The sequence below is a fragment of the Peromyscus californicus genome, unplaced genomic scaffold (genome assembly GCF_007827085.1).
Source record: "Peromyscus californicus insignis strain IS unplaced genomic scaffold, ASM782708v3 Scaffold_6__1_contigs__length_162567912, whole genome shotgun sequence".
Lineage (NCBI taxonomy): Eukaryota > Metazoa > Chordata > Mammalia > Rodentia > Cricetidae > Peromyscus > Peromyscus californicus.
Window position 1 is genome coordinate 138,665,050 of NW_026294584.1, and position 19,850 is coordinate 138,684,899.

Genomic DNA, 19,850 nt, shown 5'->3' on the forward strand with positions numbered 1-19,850 from the left:
TTGATCTCCCTGTGCCTCAGTTTTCCCCACTGTAAAATAAGGATAATAAAGGTACCCAGACTGAGATCTAGTGAGAGGAGGCTCTGAGCTTTATCCCCAGTACCAATCAATCAATCAATAAATAAATAAAAACAAAAACTAAAGTACCTAAAATTAATGAGTCCTATAGTCTCTTAACCAGTGCCTGGGCCTGTTGCCAGTGTGCAATGTAGTAGTAGCCATTGTTATTGGCACTCACTACCCCAATGTCTTCACTAGGAAGCCAAGGAGGGCAGACGAGTCCGGATCGCCCTCTGCTGTAAGAAGGCCCGAGCTCTTGCCAAGCACATAGGAGACTTGGTTCCATCCCCAGCAAGAATGAGAGAGGGAAAACACAGAGCAATCTAAGCCCTAGAAATGCCACAGGCATCTAGCTGTGTGAAGCAGCATCCAGAACTGGGTCAGATGAAGCAGCAGAACCGGGTCTATTGGACCCAAAGGTTGAGCTTTTATGCAGTCCCACATGACATCCCAGTCCCATCCTGCCCAGAGTCCCTGGATACATGGGGCACACAGAATTGGAGGCAACACACAGTGGTCCAGGGGCTTTATTTACAAGAATAGAAGTCTGGCTTTGCCTGGGGGCTTGCTGGGCTATGTACAGGTTCAGAGGACCACAGCCACTTAAATTACAAGAGGATGGCGGTGGTCCTAGGGTCTGGTGTGAGCCAGCGGTCTTGATCTGTCCAGTGGAGGCCTCTGCAGGGATTGAGGCTGATACTGCAAATTAAAAAGAGGAAGTGGGTGAGAGGGTATCTGGGGCCCGGGGAGGGGACACAAGAAGATCTAGGGACACCCTGGCAGGGTAGAGTGAGACTGTGACCATCCCATGCATGTCAGAACTGGAGTAGAGGAAACTGGGCCAGGGAGAGAAGAGACCATGCCGAAGGGGCCTCACCATGGCCGCCTGCAGATGAAAGCCCAGCTCACTTCCTCTTAACGGAACCTTTGCTCTTCTCCTTGTCTGCTGACCGCTGCTTCTTCACTTTCTCTTCCTTCTTGTTCTTGCTGTGCACGTTTTCATACACCTCCTCCTTGTGTCTGGGCATGGGGTGGCGAGAGGACATCTGGAGACTGCAGACCCATTTCTAGCAGCAGCCTCTCCAGACTCACTCTCACTAAGTGAATCCAGGAAGCACGATAACAACCTGCTCACTGTCCATTCACTAGACCCGAAGCTCCCGGGGACAGAGACCACTCACACATGAGTCCACAGCTGGTCCATGGCCCAGGCCCACACACAGTCCCAGTGGGCACTTCAGAAAAAACTTAGGGACAGAGGTTAAGAAGGTTGACCTTGAACCAGGGCCTCTTCAACCTCCACACTAGTCCACTCCAGAAAGGGCAGTTGGGGCTGGGCAGGAGAGGGCAAGCAGGACCACTCACTTGGAGGAGGTACGGGAGGCCTTGGCGTGGGCACTCCTCATAGCAGGAGGGTAGGTGATATTCCCATACTCCGACTCCTGGCCTTTCCGGGACTGTGGGCAAAGGCGTGGTGGGAGGATGGTGGTACCAGCAGGACTGGGTGATGCCCGCTCTCCCCACCCCGTCAGCCCCACTCCGGACACACTTGTATGATCTCCAGTTTCTTCTTGGTTGTCTCAATGAACTGGGCAATGGCCACGTAAATGAACTTGTACTGTGCCTCCGTCTGCACCATGCCAGAGCGCTGTGCCCGTACCATCTGGATGGTCTTCTGGATGTCAATGTCACAGTCTAGCCCTGGACAAGGGTGGCAGTGGGACTTCAGGGTAGGCAAAGACCAAGGCCAAGGGGCTGCTTGTCCCTCTTCCGCACCCACCACTCCGTTCCCCAGGAGTCTTCCCTCACCCTTGGTGGAGATGCTCTCCATGAGCATGTCAATGACGATGATGGTGCCTGTTCGGCCGATGCCAGCACTGCAGAGAGAAGGCACCGCCATCAGAGGCCCAGCCCAGGAAATGGGGAGTCCAGGGGTTAACCCCAGCACTAGGCAAGGCGAGAAGAACCTAAGGCTCCAGCCACAAGGGTTAGGAATGTGTACAGGTCATTAGGCCAGCAGAGTGGGTGTATGCCCCCCTCTGCACCCATCCTTCTGCCCCAGTCACAGGCTGGACACAAGCAGGTGCCTATTTTGGGGTACAGATACCATTTCTCTCCTTCCCAGCACTTGTTCCCCACTTCCTGCTCCCATTCCTCACTCCTCCCAAGTGATGGCTATCCTCATCCCTTGGAGAAACAACTCCACACCCTGCCATTGTCCGGCCTGCTCCTCGGACACCTGAGTTTCCCCCCATTCCAGCCTTCAAGAGTTACATTTGAGCTGGCCGGTGGTGGCACACGCCTTTAATCCCAGCACTTGGGAGGAAGAGGCAGGTGGATCTCTGTGAGTTTAAGGTCAGCCTGGTCTACAGAGTGAGATCCGATCCAGGACAGCCAGGGCTATAGAACACAGTGAAACCCTGTCTTGGGGGGGAAAAAAGTTATATTTGGAGCCAGGCACATGGTGGCACATGATTTTAATCCCTGCACTCAGGAGACCAGCCTGGTCTATACAGAAAGACACACACGTACATTTGGGATGGGTGTGATGGCTCAGTAACTATCACGCAAGCAAGTATGAGAACCTGATATCAGATCCCCAGTGCACACCAAAAGGCCAGAGACAGTGGCCACATAACCATTCCCAGGAGGTTAGGCCAGCTCACTGGCCAGTCATCCTAACTGAAGGGATGAGCTCCAGGTTCAGTGAGAGACCCTATCTCAAAAAAGAAGGTGGAGAGCCCGGTGTGTTAGTCCCAGTACTCAGGAGACAGACAGAAATGGACCTCTGTGAATTCCAGGCCAGCCTGGTCTACCTGGCAAGTTCCAGGCCACCAAGCCACATAAAGTGAAACACACACACACACACACACACACACACACACACACACACACACACACACAGAGTTACATTTTGCTTAGGGTGTGTCTCAATGGTAAAGCATGTGTTCAGCATGCATAAGGCCCTGGGGCTCCATCCCCAGCACCACACATACACACATACACACACACACACACACACACAGAGAGAGAGAGAGAGAGAGAGAGAGAGAGAGAGAGAGGTGACATTTGGCCTTTCTCTCTGTGGAACTTCATTTCTCTTTTTTTCAACATGGCAAAAGGTAAGGGCTGGCCCGGGACACACGCAGTGAGAAAGTGCAGGAGCATGCCTCCCTTTTCCTATGCCCTCCGTCCCCAGCCCCCCGCCTTCCCCCCCTGAGCAGATGATTCAGACCCCAGACCTGCCTACAGCCCAGTCCATGCGGCTGGCACCATAAGTTGAGCTGTCTAATTTCAAACCCAGATTGTCAAAAATAACCCCCCCATACCACTTCCTTCCTGTAATTTCTAAATAAAGGCCATGGGGATTTCAAGAAGTGTGTGCATGGGGGAGGGGTAGCAGAGAGGTAGTTCTTGGGGATGAGCTGTCCCCAAGGTGGTAGAGTGCAGAGCTTGGCCCCCAAGACAGTATGAGGGTACCCCCAGCCCAGTTGCAGGACAGTTGTTAGTCGGGGAAAGAGGAATTCTGAAGCTTCCACAGGCCTGGGGTTACAGGGACAGAGGAGGAAGAGGACAAAACTGGTTCCTGTTTCCCCAGGTCGTACATAAGGAGCCATCAATGGTGCACACACAGACACACATATACACACACACACAGACACACAGATATACACACACACACACACAGAGACATACAGATACACACATACACACACAGAAACACACAGATATATATATACACACCCAGAAACACAAAGACATACAGACATACACAAACACACAGACAGACACACAGATACACACAGACACAGATATACACACACACAGAGATACACACACACACAGAAACACACAGATATATATACACACCCAGAAACACACACACAGATACACACACACACACAGATACACAGATATACACAGAAACACACAGACATACATACACACACAGACACACAGATGTACACAGAAACACACAGACATACATACACACACAGACACACAGATATACACAGAAACACACAGACATACATACACACACAGACACACAGATATACACAGAAACACACAGACATACATACACACACAGACACACAGATATACATACACACACAGACACACAGATATACACAGACACACACAGACATACATACACACACACAGATACACACACACAGACACACAGATACACACAAACACACACAGAAACACACAGACACACACAGATATACACAGAAACACACACACACAGATATATACACACACACAGAAACATTTTTTTAAAGACAAGGTCTTACGCCCAGTGTAGTGGCACATGCCTTCAATCAAAGTACCTGGGAGGCAGGACCAGGCAGATCCCTGTGAGTTGGAGGCCAGCCTGGTCTACAAAGTGAGTTCCAGGACAGGCAGGGCTACACAGAGAAACCCTGTCAAGAAAGAAAGAAGAAGGAAAGAAAGAAAGAAAGAAAGAAAGAAAGAAAGAAAGAAAGAAAGAAAGAAAGAAAGAAAGAAAGAAAGAAAGAAGGAAGAAGGAAAGAAAGAAAGAAAGAAAGAAAGAAAGAAAGAAAGAAAGAAAGAAAGAAAGAAAGAAAGAGAGAGAGAAAGAGGGAGGGAGAAAGGAAGAAAGGAAAGAAAGAGAGGGGGAGGAATGAAGGAAGAAAGAGAGAAGGTCTTACTTATATGGCCTATAACTCATGATCCTCCTGCCTCAGTCTCCCAAACGCTAGACTATAGGTGTTCATGCCATCAGGCCCAGCAATGAGCAGTGGGAGGAGAAACCCAAGAGTCAGAGAAGTTAAGTAACTTGTCCAAGATCACACAGCTGGTGATCAGCAAGTGACCTCTGTGCAAGATCCCTTACCCGCTGTCCCCTACCAGCCAAGGCAAGGCCACCTGGGGAGGCTCATTTGTAAGACCTCCATCCCCACGCTGACCTCTCTGCCAACTTCCTCTCCCCTAGCCACAGAGCCATAAATGGCAAAAGGAGCTGGCTGAGTAGGACTAAGAAAGAAAGCAGAGAGGCCAGATCCGGACCCTTCCGGACTCTACCAGACCCTCGTCCGGCCAGTCTGCCCTGCTAACTGCTGGTAACCAGGCCAGTCTGCCCTGCTAACTGCTGGTAACCAGGCCAGTGGCAAAGCCAGTCTCTGGATCTGGCAGCAGGGACTCGGTGGCTTCACTAGCAAGGCCTCTGGGGAAGGCACACCAGGCCAAGGGCCACCAATGAGACTGCTTCAAGCCAGGTCCACCCACAACCAGGTCTGCCCACAGACCTGGAGCAGTGAGGGAGCCCAGAAGAACCCGGGGGTCAGGGAAGGCGTTCAGCGAGTCCCCATCCGTGTTGCTGACAGCACTGCTCACTTGTCAGCGACTGTTACTTTAACTGTATGTGCGTGGGTGTTTTGCCTGCAGTCTGTCTGCACCATATGCATGCAGTGCCCTTGTAGGTTATAAGGGGGTCTTGAGTCCCCTGGGGCTGGAGTTAGAGAAGGTTATATACATGTCACTATGTAGGTGCTGGGAATCAAACCGGGTCCTCTGAGCCATCGCTGTAGCCCCCAAGGGCTGGTTTTTTTTACACTCCCTCCTTGTTAAGCCTCTCACCTGCAATGCACAATGATGGGCCCTGCGTGCGGCAAACGTTCCTGTCGCTGGTTGATCTGGTCCAGGAAGCTGAGGACACCCCCAGGTTCACTGGGGACCCCATGGTCAGGCCAGCTCAGGTACTGGTAGTGCCATATCTCCCGAACCAGGTCCCCCTAGGCCAAGGACAGAGTCAGTGTGCCTGCTGCTTCCACACCGCGTCCTTGTCCCACCCACCCCCGACGAGGGAGCCAATCAGAGGAGAGGCTCCTGGGGTGTGCAGGGGCTGGGGACACTCACATTGTCCAGTGGGGAGATCTGTAAAGTGCGGAGTTTGTATTCTGCTGTGTCGTGCTCTTCACAGTTGGTCACAGAGTAAAGCCCATAGGCTCGCTGCGTGCACACCTCTGGCCAGTATGGGACACACTTGTTCTGGAAAGAGAGCAGGGAAGGGTAAAGCACAGAGGAGGAGCTGGGCCTTTCTGGGCCCCAAGGCACAGCGAATTTACTTATTTATTTTGTACGTGTGTGTGTGTGTGTGTGTGTGTGTGTGTGTGTGTGTGTGTGTGTGTAGGTACAAACATGGCAGGGGGTGTATATGGAGGCATAAGAACGATGCTGGGAGCCATCCCTCATCACTCTTCCGCCTTATTCACTGAGGCAGGGTGTCTCAATCAAACCCAGAGCTCACCAATATGGCAAGCAAGTCTTGCTAGCCAACTTGCTCTAGGGATCCCCTGTATCCTCCTTCCAAAGCTGGAATTGTGGGTAAGCCCCTCTGCTCACACAGAATGGACAAGAGTTTCTGAGGACCCGAACTCCGGTCCTCCTGCTTTCATGGTAAATGCTTACCATGAAACCGAGCCTTCTCCCCATCCCTGACCTGGACGTTTGTTAAAAGATGGATGAGCCCACTCAGAATCAGACCTGGGATCCGGCCTCAGGCTGATCAACCATCTAACTTTATAATCCAATCAGTGGCCACTGAAGCTGTACAAACTGAGCTGTGGAGCTGTGGAGCTGTGGTTCAAACTCAAGGAAGAGGCAGAGACGGTGGACACAGTTCAGCAAGAGCGCATGTGCCTAGCATGGACAAAGCCAGCAGTTCCATCCCTAGCACTAAAGACCCAGAAGACCAGTTCAGACACTGTCCATGTCCTAGGACACAGGGTGGTACACAGACAGGAGACACAGGCAGACAGAGCATGTCTCAGGAGCAGGGCTAGGGTAGGAGCCGATCTCCCACAGGGCTATGGAGGCAATGCAGGGTAGCCTCACAGAGGAAGTAGTAGCTGAGCACTCCAAACCGGAGTCTGTGAGGCATGGAGGTCCAGGAGAGTCATCTCCTAGCAAAAACTGAGCTAGTGCCTTCAGAAGCCTGACACAGCCAGACCAGCAGAAGCAAGGTGCATGACAGGGAAACATGAGGACTGGAGGGCTTGCAGGGAGAGCCCTTCATCCTAGAAGCAACTGGGAGCCACAGAAGGGTTTTCAGAGAGAGCAGCCGGATGCCATGTGCTTCTGACAGGAAAACTGCCCACTGCACAAAGGAGCTGAGCAAGGGGGAGCCTGCTGGGGAGGGGCTGACTGAGAGAGGCGAGGAGCAGAGAAGATGGGGGCGTGAGGAAGATGTATAAAGAATGTTTCGGGTGTTCTCCTGCCAGACCATCTGCCAGGACACAGTAAAGACTTCTATGGTGCTGAGGATCGAATCCAGGGTTCCCGTACTGGGCAAATGCTCTGCCACTGGGCTATATCATCACCCCAGAGTATCTGGAGCTCAGGAGGGTTGGGTGTCCAGGAGTCACAGTGTATAGCGGAGACTTTATCTCAGGCCTCAGTTTCCCAACTGGCACTGGGCCTTTGTCACTGAGGTGTCTCTGTGTCTGTGTGAGTGTACATGCATGGGTACCTATGTGCCACAGCAAGCATGTGGCAGGCAGAGGAAAAGTTGCAGAGGTCAGTTCTCTCCTTCTACCATGTGGGGCCCAGAGATTGAACTCCTGATGTCAGGCTTGGCAGCAAGCACACTTAGCCCTCTGAGCCACCTCCCAAGCCCCTGATCTTACTTGTGCATGGTGGTGAACAAGGGCTGAGGAGGAAAAAGTAGGGTCAAGGAGGTGAGGCTTTGCCCTACCCGGCCCTTCTCCACCTCGCGGGTGGTCATGACGATGATTCGGGTGTTCTCCTGCCAGACCATCTGCCAGAAGTCATTAACTGTGGCCTCCAGACAGCCCTGGCTGGCGATGTAGGTCTTAGAGTTCTCATCTGGACCTAGCAGCTGGTTCTAGATGCGAACACAGAGAGACCCATCCCAGGCCTGTGAATCCCTGGGCACAGGATGTGCCCATACCTCCATCACCTCCACCCAAGATACCAGCTCCAGCTTTTCCCAGAGGCGCTGTACCAACGGACCCCAGGACACAGTGTGCGTTCCCACGTGGCCACCCAACTCACCTTGACGTAGTTAGCATTGATGTAGTCAGACCCGGGGATGTTACCGTCCCGTCCCTGCAGGATGACTCGGCTGTGGTCAACTGGCAAGGGTAGAGAGAGACAGCTAGAGCCACACCCCGGGGCAGACCCTTCCCAAGCTAACAGCTGTTCTTGTCTCCAAAGCCACAGACTCACAGAGGACAGGACGACAGGCAGGGACAAATGTGTCTGGGGTGGGGCAGAGGCTTCGTGAGCAGGAGGGTGGCAGGGCAGGGACTATTGCCTGGTAGCTGTGGGGAGGCTCTTGGAAGGTGAAGAGGCTTCCTGGGGGAGGAGAGCTCTGCTGGGCAGTGGGGAGGTGGCCCTGAGCAAAGAATGGGGTGGGGTAGGAGTCTGTGGGGGCAGTGGGGGGCAGAGCTGCGGTGCTCACAGGGAAGAATGTTCTTGTAGCGGTTCTTGCTCTTGTTCTCCGGTCGCTGGCCTTCCAGGCGCTGGTGCAAGTTTTTTACCTCCTGCTTTTGCAGACTCTGAAATGTGAGAGAATTGAGCCCCCGCCCCAGGGCACATCCACAGGTGGAGAGGTCACAGGTCAGAGCCATGTCAGAGGCACATAAAGAAGGCAAGGTGGCCTCCTCTATCCCAGCCCCACCGTCGCCGGCACACACCTCAAACTCTTCCCAGAAGCCGGCCTTGGCTGTGTCTTCTGCCTCCTGCTTCTTGTTCAGTTCCAAGACCCGGTTCTCGATGTCCGCTGCATTTACCCGAGTGGCATAGTAAGGCTGGGTGGGGGAGGGGAGGAAGTCAGTGGCTGAGAGACCTCAGAAGCCCACATCTGCAATGGCTCAGGGGAAGGGAAGAGACAAGCAGGTTGGCCCCTGACCTGCCGCAGGTAGACAAAGGCACCTGAGGCCTCCTCGATCCCTGTCTTCTTGAAGTGCTCCACCAGGTCTGTAAGGCTGTCAAAGGTCTCCGAGCCACCCACAGTATAGCGTCCACCCTGAAGGACACCAAGTCGGGCCACCCCTCAGGGCTGAGTCCCTCTGCTGGCACTCGCAGTCTTAAATCCAAGCCAAGAAGACCTTCCCAACAGCTCCCGATGAAGTTCTGACATGAGGCCTTCCCCCCCCTCCCTCCCCCCCCTTCCCGGTCCAGCTGACTTACCTCACACATAACCTTGATGTGCGTGACCTTGAGTGGGGAGCCTGGGCCAGCTTTGGGCTGCTCATTGAGCACGGACAACACGAAATCGCCAGGCTGGCTGAGACTCTCTCGCACAAGGAACGTCCAGGGCTCGCCCTTGGCCTGCAGCAGTGATTCTGCTTGCCCTCCAGACATGTGACCATGGTACCACCTAGGTACATTGAAGAGACGGTGGCCAGGCCCCAGAGTGAGCACTGACACTGGCCAGGCCTGAGCTACAAGTTTTCAAATCCACCACTGCATTGAGATCCATTACTATCTCTCAAAAATGCTGAGAGGAAAAAGCCAAGCTTGGAGCTCCTCAGGAGATGTGAGAACAGTAGTGAATTTGAGGCTAGCGTGATCTATGTAGTGGCACACACCTTTAGTCCCAGCACTGAGAGGCAGAAGCCCCAGATCTCCGAAGCCAGACTGGTCTACAGAGTGAGTTCCAGGACAGCTAGGGCTACATAGAGAAACACTGTCTCAAGAACAAACAAACAAACAAACAAAAAGACCCACCTACTTGTATAAATAAATAGCTGGGTTATGATGGCTCACTTTTATTTTGTTTGGTTTTTTTTTTTTTTTTTTTTTTTTTTTTGAGACAGGGTTTCTCTGTGTAGCCCTAGCTCACATTTATAATCCCAGCCTTCAGGAGGCTGAACTGTCTCAATGAGGCCAGCCTGCTCTACATGGCAAGTTTCAGGCTAGCTTGAGCTACAGAGTAAGACCCTATCTCAAAAACAAAACAAACAGCCAGGCATGGTGACACCTGCCTGTACTTCCAGCCCTGGGTTGGCAGGGGCAGGAGAATAACTGTAAGTCTGAGACTAGCCTGGTCTACATAGTGAGTTCCAAGCCAGCCTGAGCTACAGAGTAAGATTGTGTCTCAAAAAAGAAAGAGCAGAGCCGGGCAGTGGTGGCACACTCCCAGCACACGGGAGGCAGAGGCAGGGGGATCTCTGTGAGTTCGAGGCCAGCCTGGTCTACAGAGGGAGTTGGAAGGAAGGAAGAAAGAAAGAAAAAGGTTTTGTGTGAGATGGTTGAGGGTAAAAATGTTTGCTATCAGGTCCCACAACCCAAGTTTGATCCCCAGGCCCCACATAGAGATAACCAACTCTGACAGGTTGTCCTCTGATCTTTATACGTACACTGAGACACACAAGAAAATGTAAAAAAAAAAAATAAATAAACAAAGAAACAAAACAAAAGCTGAGAGATTGCCATTGTCCCTGCTTTACAGTAAAGAAACAGAGGCCAAGCATGGCACACTGCTCCTAGCCCTAGACTGCTAACAAACATCTCCACAGAGCTCAAACCACGGAGACCGAGGTTATAGCTCAGTGGGACATGTAAGACCCCGGGTTCCATCCCCAGCACCAAAATAAAGAGAGAAAGAAGGAAAGAAGAAAGGAAGAAAGGAAGGAAGGAAGGAAGGAAGGAAGGAAGGAAGGAAGGAAGGAAGGAAGGAAGGATGAGAGAGAGGGAGAGAGAGAGGGAAAGGGTTCTAACAAAAACCTAGGGCCTCTTCCGACGGTTTACAATTAACAGGCAAGCAATACCCAGAATATTTGGATAGACAAAAAGAAGTGTCCCCGTGAAGTACAGACTTGGACTGGGGTAAAGAAGGGACAGTAAATGTAGATGGACACAAACCACAGAAGGCAGTGGGTACTAGAAGAGATGGGAGTCAGGCAGGACCCACGGAAAACTCCTCAGGGATGTGGGGTGCACACTCCACTGAGGAGAGTAGTTTCGGGGTTCCAGGGAGCCAGGATAAAGTGACGGAATGGGTAGCAGGGGTCCAAGAGGGCTCCGAGGGGCTCCAAGGCAGAAAGCAGAACTAAGGACCTTTCCGTGAAGCACCCCTTCCCAGGAGGAAACTGTAGCCCCACAATGCCTAGCCTCACAGGAAACCACGTGATGGAAAAAACACAAAACTCCTTCTGGGGAGAGAGTGAGAAGTGAGGTTGTGAGGTTTCCTCAGCTCAGGGACAGAGGGGGGCAGCATTTTCCAACCGCAAGGATGGGGCGGGAAGGACAGCCGGGCTCAGCCCTGATCCTTCTCAACTCTGCCCAGAGGACACCATAGCTCAGGGCCCTTCAGAAGCTCCTACCCCAACCCAGGCCTCCTGGGCCGCCCCATCCTACCTCAGAGACAAGCCAGGGCCCCCAAGCAATGAGGGGGCTCAGCTCCTTCCCTCAGGGACAGGATGAGGAAGTCTCCATGCAAATGTGAACTGACCACAGGCAGAGAGTTCACCATTGAGGGGACAAATGCAAATTTCCCAGAAGAGGCAGGGCAAAGGAAGACACAGGAGTACTGGGCCATGGCTTCCACACACCCTAGGGTTAGGGAGGAAACTGAGCTTTTGGCCATCCAAAGTGCCTCTTGGAGTCATCCACAGCCCCCTCTCAGAGGTGTATCATCCATGGAGTGTTGCATGCTCCCCCCCCCGCCCCCCGCCCCCTGTGCACCAGCTCTCCCCACTCTGGCCTGTTCCCCTGACACCCGTCCTCCCCCATCACAGTGAACACACCAGCTACAACTCTGTCTCTGCCACACTTCCCTAGTCTGTCTCCTCTAGAAAGCAGATCCTGGCTTGGGACAGCAACAAGGGAAGACGGGGTAAAAGAGAATGTGGGAGGCCCAAACCCCCTGAGTGTTGCAGGTAGGAGGGGGAAGGAGAGACAGCATGAGGCATCCCTCTCTTTCTGTTCACCCCATCAGAAGAGGAAAGCCTTCAAGGACATGTAGACCAGCTTCTTCATGTTGTCTGGAAAGGGATCTCTGAGGTGGACCACAGGGGCTTTTACCCCAATCTTTCAAGTTCTACACTTTTTTGTTTTAGTGTTTTTAAGTCAGGGTTACATGTAGCCCAGGCTGGCCTCAAAACTGCTATGTAGTTGAGGATAAACTTGAACTTCTGGTCTTCCTGCCTCTGCCTGGGATTGCAGGCATACGCCACCACACCAGGTTTATGCAATGCAGGGAATCAAACCCAGGGCTTAATGCATGCCAGGCAAGCACTCTACCAACTGACCCACAGACCTTAGGCCTCCAGTTCTAAGTTTTAATCAGTGACTTGAACAAAAATATTGAGCTAAATTTGTAGGCACCAATCTCAAAAAAGACTAAAACCTGTTGGGAAGTAGCTCAGTTAACAAAGCACTCGCTCAGCATGCACAAGGTCCTGGGTTCAAGCCCCAGCAGAGAGTCTGGAGTGGGGGGCACAGGGAGGGCAAGGTTCAGAATCATTTCAACAGTAAATACACAAACCCAGAACAAGTTGGCATGACCCCAAAAGTCCATGAGAACACCCTAGAGTCATCCCACTGCCCTTTAACAGGAGCTGCCAGTCACTCTGCTGTACAACTAAGATGTAAGTGTAACGAGGGACATCTGTCTATGTGCCTTCTCCTTGCCATGCTGTGAGGAGACCGACCACATGAGAACAGCCAGCCCAGTTATGGGGCCATGTCTTTGCAGCACTAGTGGGGGCTATCCTGGGTGTTTCCTGGAGCCAGGTGAGCCTGGACCCTCTGTCCCCTCTATACCTGTGACCACGTCAGTGACCTTGCTTCATCCAAGCTCTGCAGCCCCACCCTCACTGTGTTGCCGAGATAAAGTCCCGATCATCGCAATAACAGTGGATCTCCAGGACCTCACTAACACGGGGACCTAAGAGGCCCAGACGGTGTCGAGCTGGGGGAAGGCAACTGAGTTCCATAGAAGGAAGAGCTTTCTAGCAATGGGGCCAACCTGATGGGAAACACCAGCCACAAGGAGTGGCCTCACTGTCACTCTCAGGACTAGGTTGCTAGGCAGCAGGAACCCTGTAGGAAGCAAGGAGAGCCTTCTCTTGCTTCCTCGGGGGACAGGGGATGGGTAGTTATGGGAGTCACCAGGTATAGAGGGAAGGGGCTCAGAGCACTGAGCTAGAACAGGGGTAGAAGAGCAGGGATGAGGGACAGACTGTGAGCAGGTCACCTGGGCTGGGTGCTCACCTCCTTTACACTTATCTCAAGGGAGAAGACCAGCCTGCAATGCCCCTCACCTCTCGCTTGTGGGGTCCGAGCAGTTCAGTGGGTACTTGAGGTGGATGATGGTGCCATCTCGGTCCTGAAGGATGCCCTGCTGCTGAGTATAATACTCCACCAGCTCCGTCAATGTCGCAAACTTCTCCCCTCCATACAGGTCATAGAAGTCCCCCGAGTTCTGGATCCGAATGTGGGTCACCTGGTCATCCACCCTGCAAGGCCCCAGGGAGTGAGGCTCCAGGTATAGGAGCAGAAGTAGGGTGGGCGAGGGGATAGGCCGAGGGGCCCGAATGCAAAAGCACACAGGAATAGGGTGGACACAGATCGCTATGTGGACACACTAGGGCTACAGGCAGGGACACAAGGGGAGCAATACAGCATGAGGTGGCAACATAACCCAGGGGACCCAAGAATGCTCAGGACCCACACAATGAGCTGCCAAATCGCGGGAGAGCCACCTACCTGACTGAGAGGGAGAAGTCACCCTGGTTCTTGCGACTGGGCCGAGCCAGGAAGCTCCCAGGGACTCCCCGGCCCTTGAGCAGGGTCTCCGCATCAGGCCCACTGAGGTCCCGGTGAAACCACCTGAAGGTGCACAGGGCGGTAAAGTAATGTCCCTGGGCACCAGGCCACCCTTCCATCCTACCTCCCATAGCTCCCAGGCCCTTACCTCACCATCCTGGGGCTCTTGCTGAATTGGCTGCTGAGAATGTGGAAGGCACAGCCTGTCTGGACAGGTGGAACACTCTCGGGCTGAGCCTCAAGCAAGGCTCTCAGAGCCCAAGCCTCCTACAACCCCAACCTGCTGTCCTGCTACGGGGCTACCACTCTACTGGCCTGGGGCAGCCAGGAGGGCGGAGACAGGAAGGGGCGCGGCCGACCCCTTGGGGGAACTCACTTGTACTTCTCTTTTCAGAGCAAGGGAAGAGAAGCAGAAGGGTGGCGGGGTGGGGGAGGGCCCACTTCCCACAGTCTGCCATCAAAGGCGAGGAGTATGGCCCTGAACATTCATGACTCAAGAGATAAGGACACGTGTGTGCGCCCCTCCGGCCCTCCAGGCCAAGATTCACACGTGTGAATGCTCATGGTCACCAGGTCGGCTCTTCCTCCTCCACCAGATGCTTCTACTCAGCATTCTTTGGCACAATCTAATAATGATGGTGCACCCTGACCCTGTCATTTAATGGAGTGTTGCCACATGCCAGACTCATTGCTACAATGTCATTTACATGCCTCCTGTGGGCTACACCTCACCACAGCCTCATTGCACAGGCACTATCTTTAAACCCACTTTACAGACAAGGAAACTGAGGCTAAGAAGTTTGAGGAACTGCCCCAGGCCTTACACTTAGTAAATTGCATGATTCAGACCTAAATAGTTTAGTTTCAAAACCAATGATTTTTAAATACTGCCTGCCAGCCCTCAGGACCCAAAGAACAGTAGCCAATAGACTCCTAGTCCAGAAGAGATACTATCACTGCAGAGAGTCCCTACAAGACAACCTCATACAGCATTGTCAATTGTGGGCCTTTTCTACTTGTAGACTCTGAGCAGGTGTGTGTGCGCGCGTGCGCGCCTGCGTGCGTGCGTGTGTGTAAGGTCCCAACAATGGCAGATGCTCCCAGGGATAGTTGCTTTTAGGAGCTCTCAGCTCAAAGGCTTATGATACCCTGTGTGTGTAATTCTCAATATAAACTTTTTTTAAAAAGTGCAAACATTACCAAGCCAAGACCATAGGAAAAACAATCCACCCAACAAAAGATTCAAGTAACTCCTACTGGTGTTTTCCTTCAGGCGGAACACAGGCTGCTGGAGAACAGAGCTGGGACAGAGGCCCTTATATCCTTTAGGGGGAGTTATTTGTTTGTGGTGTTTTGATTGGTTAGTTTTGGTATTTTTGCCACACTGGAATTAGAACCCAGGCCCTAGCCATGCATGGTGCTGCACACCTTTAATCTTAGTACTTGGGAGGCAGAGGCAGGCGGATCTCTGTGAGTTTGAGGCCAGCCTGGTCTATAGAGTGAGTTCCAGGGCAGCCAGTGCTATACTGTGAGACCCTATTTAAAAAAAAAAAAAAAAAAAGAACCAATCCCTGAGGCAAATCCTCCAGCCCATTTCTTCTTATTCGTTGATTCATTTTTACATTTCTGCAGTCCTAGGAATGGAACCTAGGACCTCAAACATGCTAGGCAAATGCTCTATCACTGAGCTACACCCCAGTTCTCTTTTTATTTTTTATTTTGAGACAGGGTATCACTGAGTTGCCCAGGCTAATCTGGAACTCACTCTGTAGCCTTGAATTTGCAATCCTCCTGCCTCAGCCTCTCGAGTAGCAGGGAGCATCGGCATCATCACCACATCTGGCTCCCTTACACTTTTTCCAAAACTGTATGATGCTTGAAGTGGAGCTCAGTGGTGGCACACATAAGGCCCTGGGGTCCATTTCTGCACCAGACCCAGTAAAGTCATGAATAAGTGTATAGTTAGTTGTGTGCTTAATATTTATTCGTAGTATATATGTTACATCTCAAAAAATAGGAAAAACAAAGGAGTATGAAAACCAGCAAGGGCTGGGTGCGACTCTGAGTGAAGCGCTTGCTCAGCATGTAGGAAGCCCTGGGTTCCACAGTCTTGCTAGGTGCCCTGGCACACACCTGTGATTCCAGCACTGGGGAGACAGAGTCAAGAGGTAAGGACAAGTTTGAAGCCAGCCTGGGCTTCATAAAGACTTGAGGCCAGCCAGGGCTATATAGCAAGACCCTGTTTAGAAAAAAAAAAAAATCACCCTTTACGGCAAGTCTTTTATCATTCTTGGGAACATGAAGTATCTCCTAACCTACCTCTCCCCTCCCCTTTTCTTCTTGCTAATAGAATTGGGAATTTACACTATGAAAGATCTGGAACCACCATGGACTCAGCTCACCCCCAGGGTCAGGAAGACCACATACAAAGTTGGTTCCAGCACAGGGAACCATCCCATCCTAACCATCAGAGTCCAACCCAGAGAAGTATCCAGTGAGAAAACTCATGAGTACACGTACACAGACATGGTTACATGTATGCTTCCTGGTCTGCCCCTGCATGCAGATGAGTAAGCATTACACAGACATATGCAAGCAGACCTTGTATAGAAACACAACTTATATGCACCACATCATCTGTGTCCATCCATATACATACCTTGCTGGGGGCAGATCCCCAACACAAGGACACAGGAAGTTCCAGGTACCTGCTTAGCACCACACCAACTGCAACCAGGTCTAGGACTTTTCATTCCAGAGTTAAGCCCACTTGGTGTGAAGGAGCTTACTAGTCACCTAATACTCCTGACCCTTTAAGTATATCTAAAGAATGTCAAGCCAGAAAACAAGACACTCCAATAATATGGATCACCCCTGCTATTCTCTGGCAGGAAGATAATCGTAATCCCCCAAGAAGCAAGGCCCAGGGCCCTGGAGTTGGAAGAGCATTAGGACAACATACACAATCATCCCATTTGAGCCTTTGACCACCTAGGATGTAGGGATTTTGTCTTTGTTTTAAGGAGGCTGACAGTCCTAAACGCAAGTGCCTGGTATCTAGAAGAGAAAGGACTTCCTCTGGGAAGCAAGGGATGAAAGAAGACATCACGATCAATGGTGATGCAAGAAGACAGGCCCTGTAGTCAAGACACAGCGAGATCTTACATAGCTACTGGACATCTCTGAGCCTTGGCATTCCGACCTCATAAACGAGCTCAACAAGATTTCCTAAATTGAGACCTAAAAAGTGAATAAAGCAACCAGGTGTGGTGGCTTATCCTAGAACCCCAGTATTCAGGAGGCTAAAGCCTGGGACAAAAGGCCAAGGGTGAAGGCACATGCCGGCCCTCAGGTGGTCATCCTGACCTATGTAACTCACTGCTAAGTGGTATGGTTTCATGTCCTCATCATCAGCATTAACATTTTTTTTTTTTTTTTTGGTTTTTCGAGACAGGGTTTCTCTGTGTAGAGCATTAACATTTTACAATGGATTCTGTCTTCCAATTTTGCATCTGTGGAGTCAGCCAACTATAGACAAAAAAGTAGTATGCTTCTACCAGACAGGCACAGACCTTTTTCCTCGCCATAGTTTCCTCAATAATACAGTATAATGATTTGCATAGCATTTACATTGTATTAGGTAAATACTCGGAGAGGATTTAAAATATGCATTAGTACATGTGTAGTTTACATGCAAATACATCTGTACAGTTTGGCATCTTCTGGTCGCCCTGGAATCAATCCCCTATGGACACTGGCAGGTGACTATTTTATTCATTTCTTTACTTATTGTGAAAAGGGTCAAACTCAGGTTTTTATGCTTGGCAAGTATTCTACCACTGGTCATAACCCTGTTCCCTGTTTTTATTATTTCTGTTAGACAGGATCTTACTCTGTGGTTCAGGCTAGCCTCAAATTCAAGCTCCTCCTACCTCAGCTCCTTGTGTGGTCATACACCACTATACCCGGCTGAGACATTGTATTATTGTTCATTTTCACGACAGCACTGCTCGCCTTGTTACTATCCCAATTTTAGAAACAAAAACGAAAACTCAGACAATTTAAGTAATTGTGACACTTGCCCAGAGTCACAAGTTTACATGAGTGGGAAGGTGAAAAAAAACCAAAGCTGTCTGTGGCCAGAGATGTGTCCGCCACAGCACTGATACAACCACCTTAAAGCATGCTGGGAGGTGGAAGGAGCACGGAATCCCCACAGGCAGATGGACCAGGACACAGAAGCGGCATGCGTAACATGCGCTTGGGTTGCTCAGTGGAAGCCAATCAATGCAGCTGAGCCGAAGTATTCAGGGGGGCTGGACCCCAGCGGCAGGGGTCTTACAAGTCCAGGCTGACGAATCAAGAAAAAGTTCTGTGCTGGGAGATGCCTTGCCAAGCCAGGTGGGAAGACTCAGTGCCACCCTCAGGGCTGGCAGTGACAAGGCTTGCCCTGGAGGAAGAGTGCAAACAGAAAGGCTCACACGAGTGTGAAAAGCAAAAGTCAGCAGGACTCGGGCACAAACAATCCACAAAGTCACCAGCACTCTCCGAGTGGGTTTTCACTTGCGCTATCCAAATCCCACCCAAGTCTAGGCTGCCCACGGGTTCCCTCAGGAGTGGACACTTCCTATTCTGGCTCTGCACTTGCTATTTCTGCCAATCACAGTATGGCTGCCTCTATCTCATCAAGTGGCACCTCATCAGGAAGCCCTCCCTGATGCCTTCAGCCAGTTATGTCTCCAGGATACATCACCTGCACCTTACACTGTTTCTTTTCCTGGGTGTTAACACTTCAACTATCTGAAACAATCCTGGTTATTTTTATTATTGTTATTTATTCACTCTGTCATCTCTGGCTGGAATGCCAGCTCTCTAAACAGATCACATCTGCCTCATACAGGCTCATACACCAACAGAAGCGGTACCTGCCCGCCATGGATGCTCACCATTCATCTATCTAAGTTTGCTCTCTTTGGGGGGCAGCGAAGAGACACGACAGAACCAAGGTTCAGAAGTAAGGCGGAGCCTGCCTAGGAGTGGGAGAGCTTTCTCCAATGTGCCTTCAGACTGTCATGTCTGAGGTAGTGTGTACTACCCAGTGGGGACAGGTCCCAGACAGGAGGCCGAAGCAGAGGACTACAGGCCAGAGGTCAAAAATGAGAAAAGATAAACATCTGGGGTTGGGGCGAAGAAAAGGGAGGCAGAGGGATATGAACGAGCCTGGGAGTCCCGAATCTTGTGGGAAGGAGAGGGTCCACAGGGACAGGAAGCTGACCCTGGGCAGGGGGTGATGGTGGGTGTAACAGACTATTTATGGCAGCATGCTTGTTGAAGAGTGTGAACGATGCTGTCCGCCCGGACTAACAGGAGTCTAGGACACACACGGGTGGCACAGGGTACTTACCCGCGGGACAGCATCTCCCCAGGAGTGGGGGGAGTCACCGGCCAAGGGCGACGGGGGCGGGGCCAAGCGAGTGGCACACAGCTGTTCAGGGATCCAGACCAGACCTTCGGGAAGAGTGTTCTGGTTCTCAGCCGCTTCCTCCTCCCTCCAGTCTGTCAAACCTAGGGCACCTTGAGGACAAGCCCCTGGCCTGCAGGTCCCGGAGGGAAGGACAGGTGGGGCGGGGCTGGCCGAGACCGCCCACCACAATCCAGTTCCCCCGAGGCCCGAGGCCGTGCAGCAGGCTTCAGGCCTGCCAGGGCCTACTTCTCTGGGAAGGGGAGGAGCCACCTGCTGCTCCACCTGAAGCTCACACTGACAGAGCCGCAGGAGGGCGGGCAGGGGCAAAGACCAGGAAGTAACCCTAGCCAGGGGACCGCCCCCAGCAGAGTACCTCTCAGACACTGGAAGGCAGAGGGCCCAAGGAACAGCCTTGAAGCCCTCTGCTCATAGAAAGTACGGCCTTTGTGAACAGACCTCCCAGGATGCCAAGAGGCCCATTCAGCCTCCCACCCCCTGGGAAGTAAGGGGCTCTAGAGAACAGGGTTGGTCCCCGAAAAGTGGATAGGAAGGACCTAGGAAG

The 19,850-nt window shown here is 51.9% G+C and overlaps 1 protein-coding gene across 2 annotated transcripts; it reads right to left on the minus strand.

Annotated features, from left to right (window-relative positions):
* Nucleotides 1-571: 571 nt before the first annotated feature.
* Ptpn6 (protein tyrosine phosphatase non-receptor type 6) lies at nucleotides 572-19,815 on the minus strand. 2 transcript variants are annotated; one of them, XM_052721025.1, is made up of 16 exons: nucleotides 19,229-19,815; nucleotides 13,765-13,887; nucleotides 13,320-13,514; nucleotides 9,241-9,430; nucleotides 8,960-9,076; nucleotides 8,745-8,858; nucleotides 8,510-8,606; nucleotides 8,101-8,180; nucleotides 7,781-7,930; nucleotides 5,944-6,075; nucleotides 5,665-5,819; nucleotides 1,870-1,937; nucleotides 1,610-1,761; nucleotides 1,426-1,517; nucleotides 938-1,080; nucleotides 572-759 (listed from the first exon to the last, which is right to left on the minus strand). In XM_052721025.1, exons 1-15 carry the CDS (start codon nucleotides 19,240-19,242, stop codon nucleotides 966-968), a joined length of 1,794 nt encoding a protein of 597 aa, XP_052576985.1. In that variant the 5' UTR covers nucleotides 19,243-19,815; the 3' UTR covers nucleotides 572-759; nucleotides 938-965. The 2 variants fall into 2 exon arrangements, with proteins under 2 accessions (XP_052576985.1, XP_052576986.1); XM_052721026.1 differs by lacking the exon at nucleotides 19,229-19,815 and adding an exon at nucleotides 13,973-14,890.
* Between the last annotated feature and the right edge of the window lie 35 nt (nucleotides 19,816-19,850).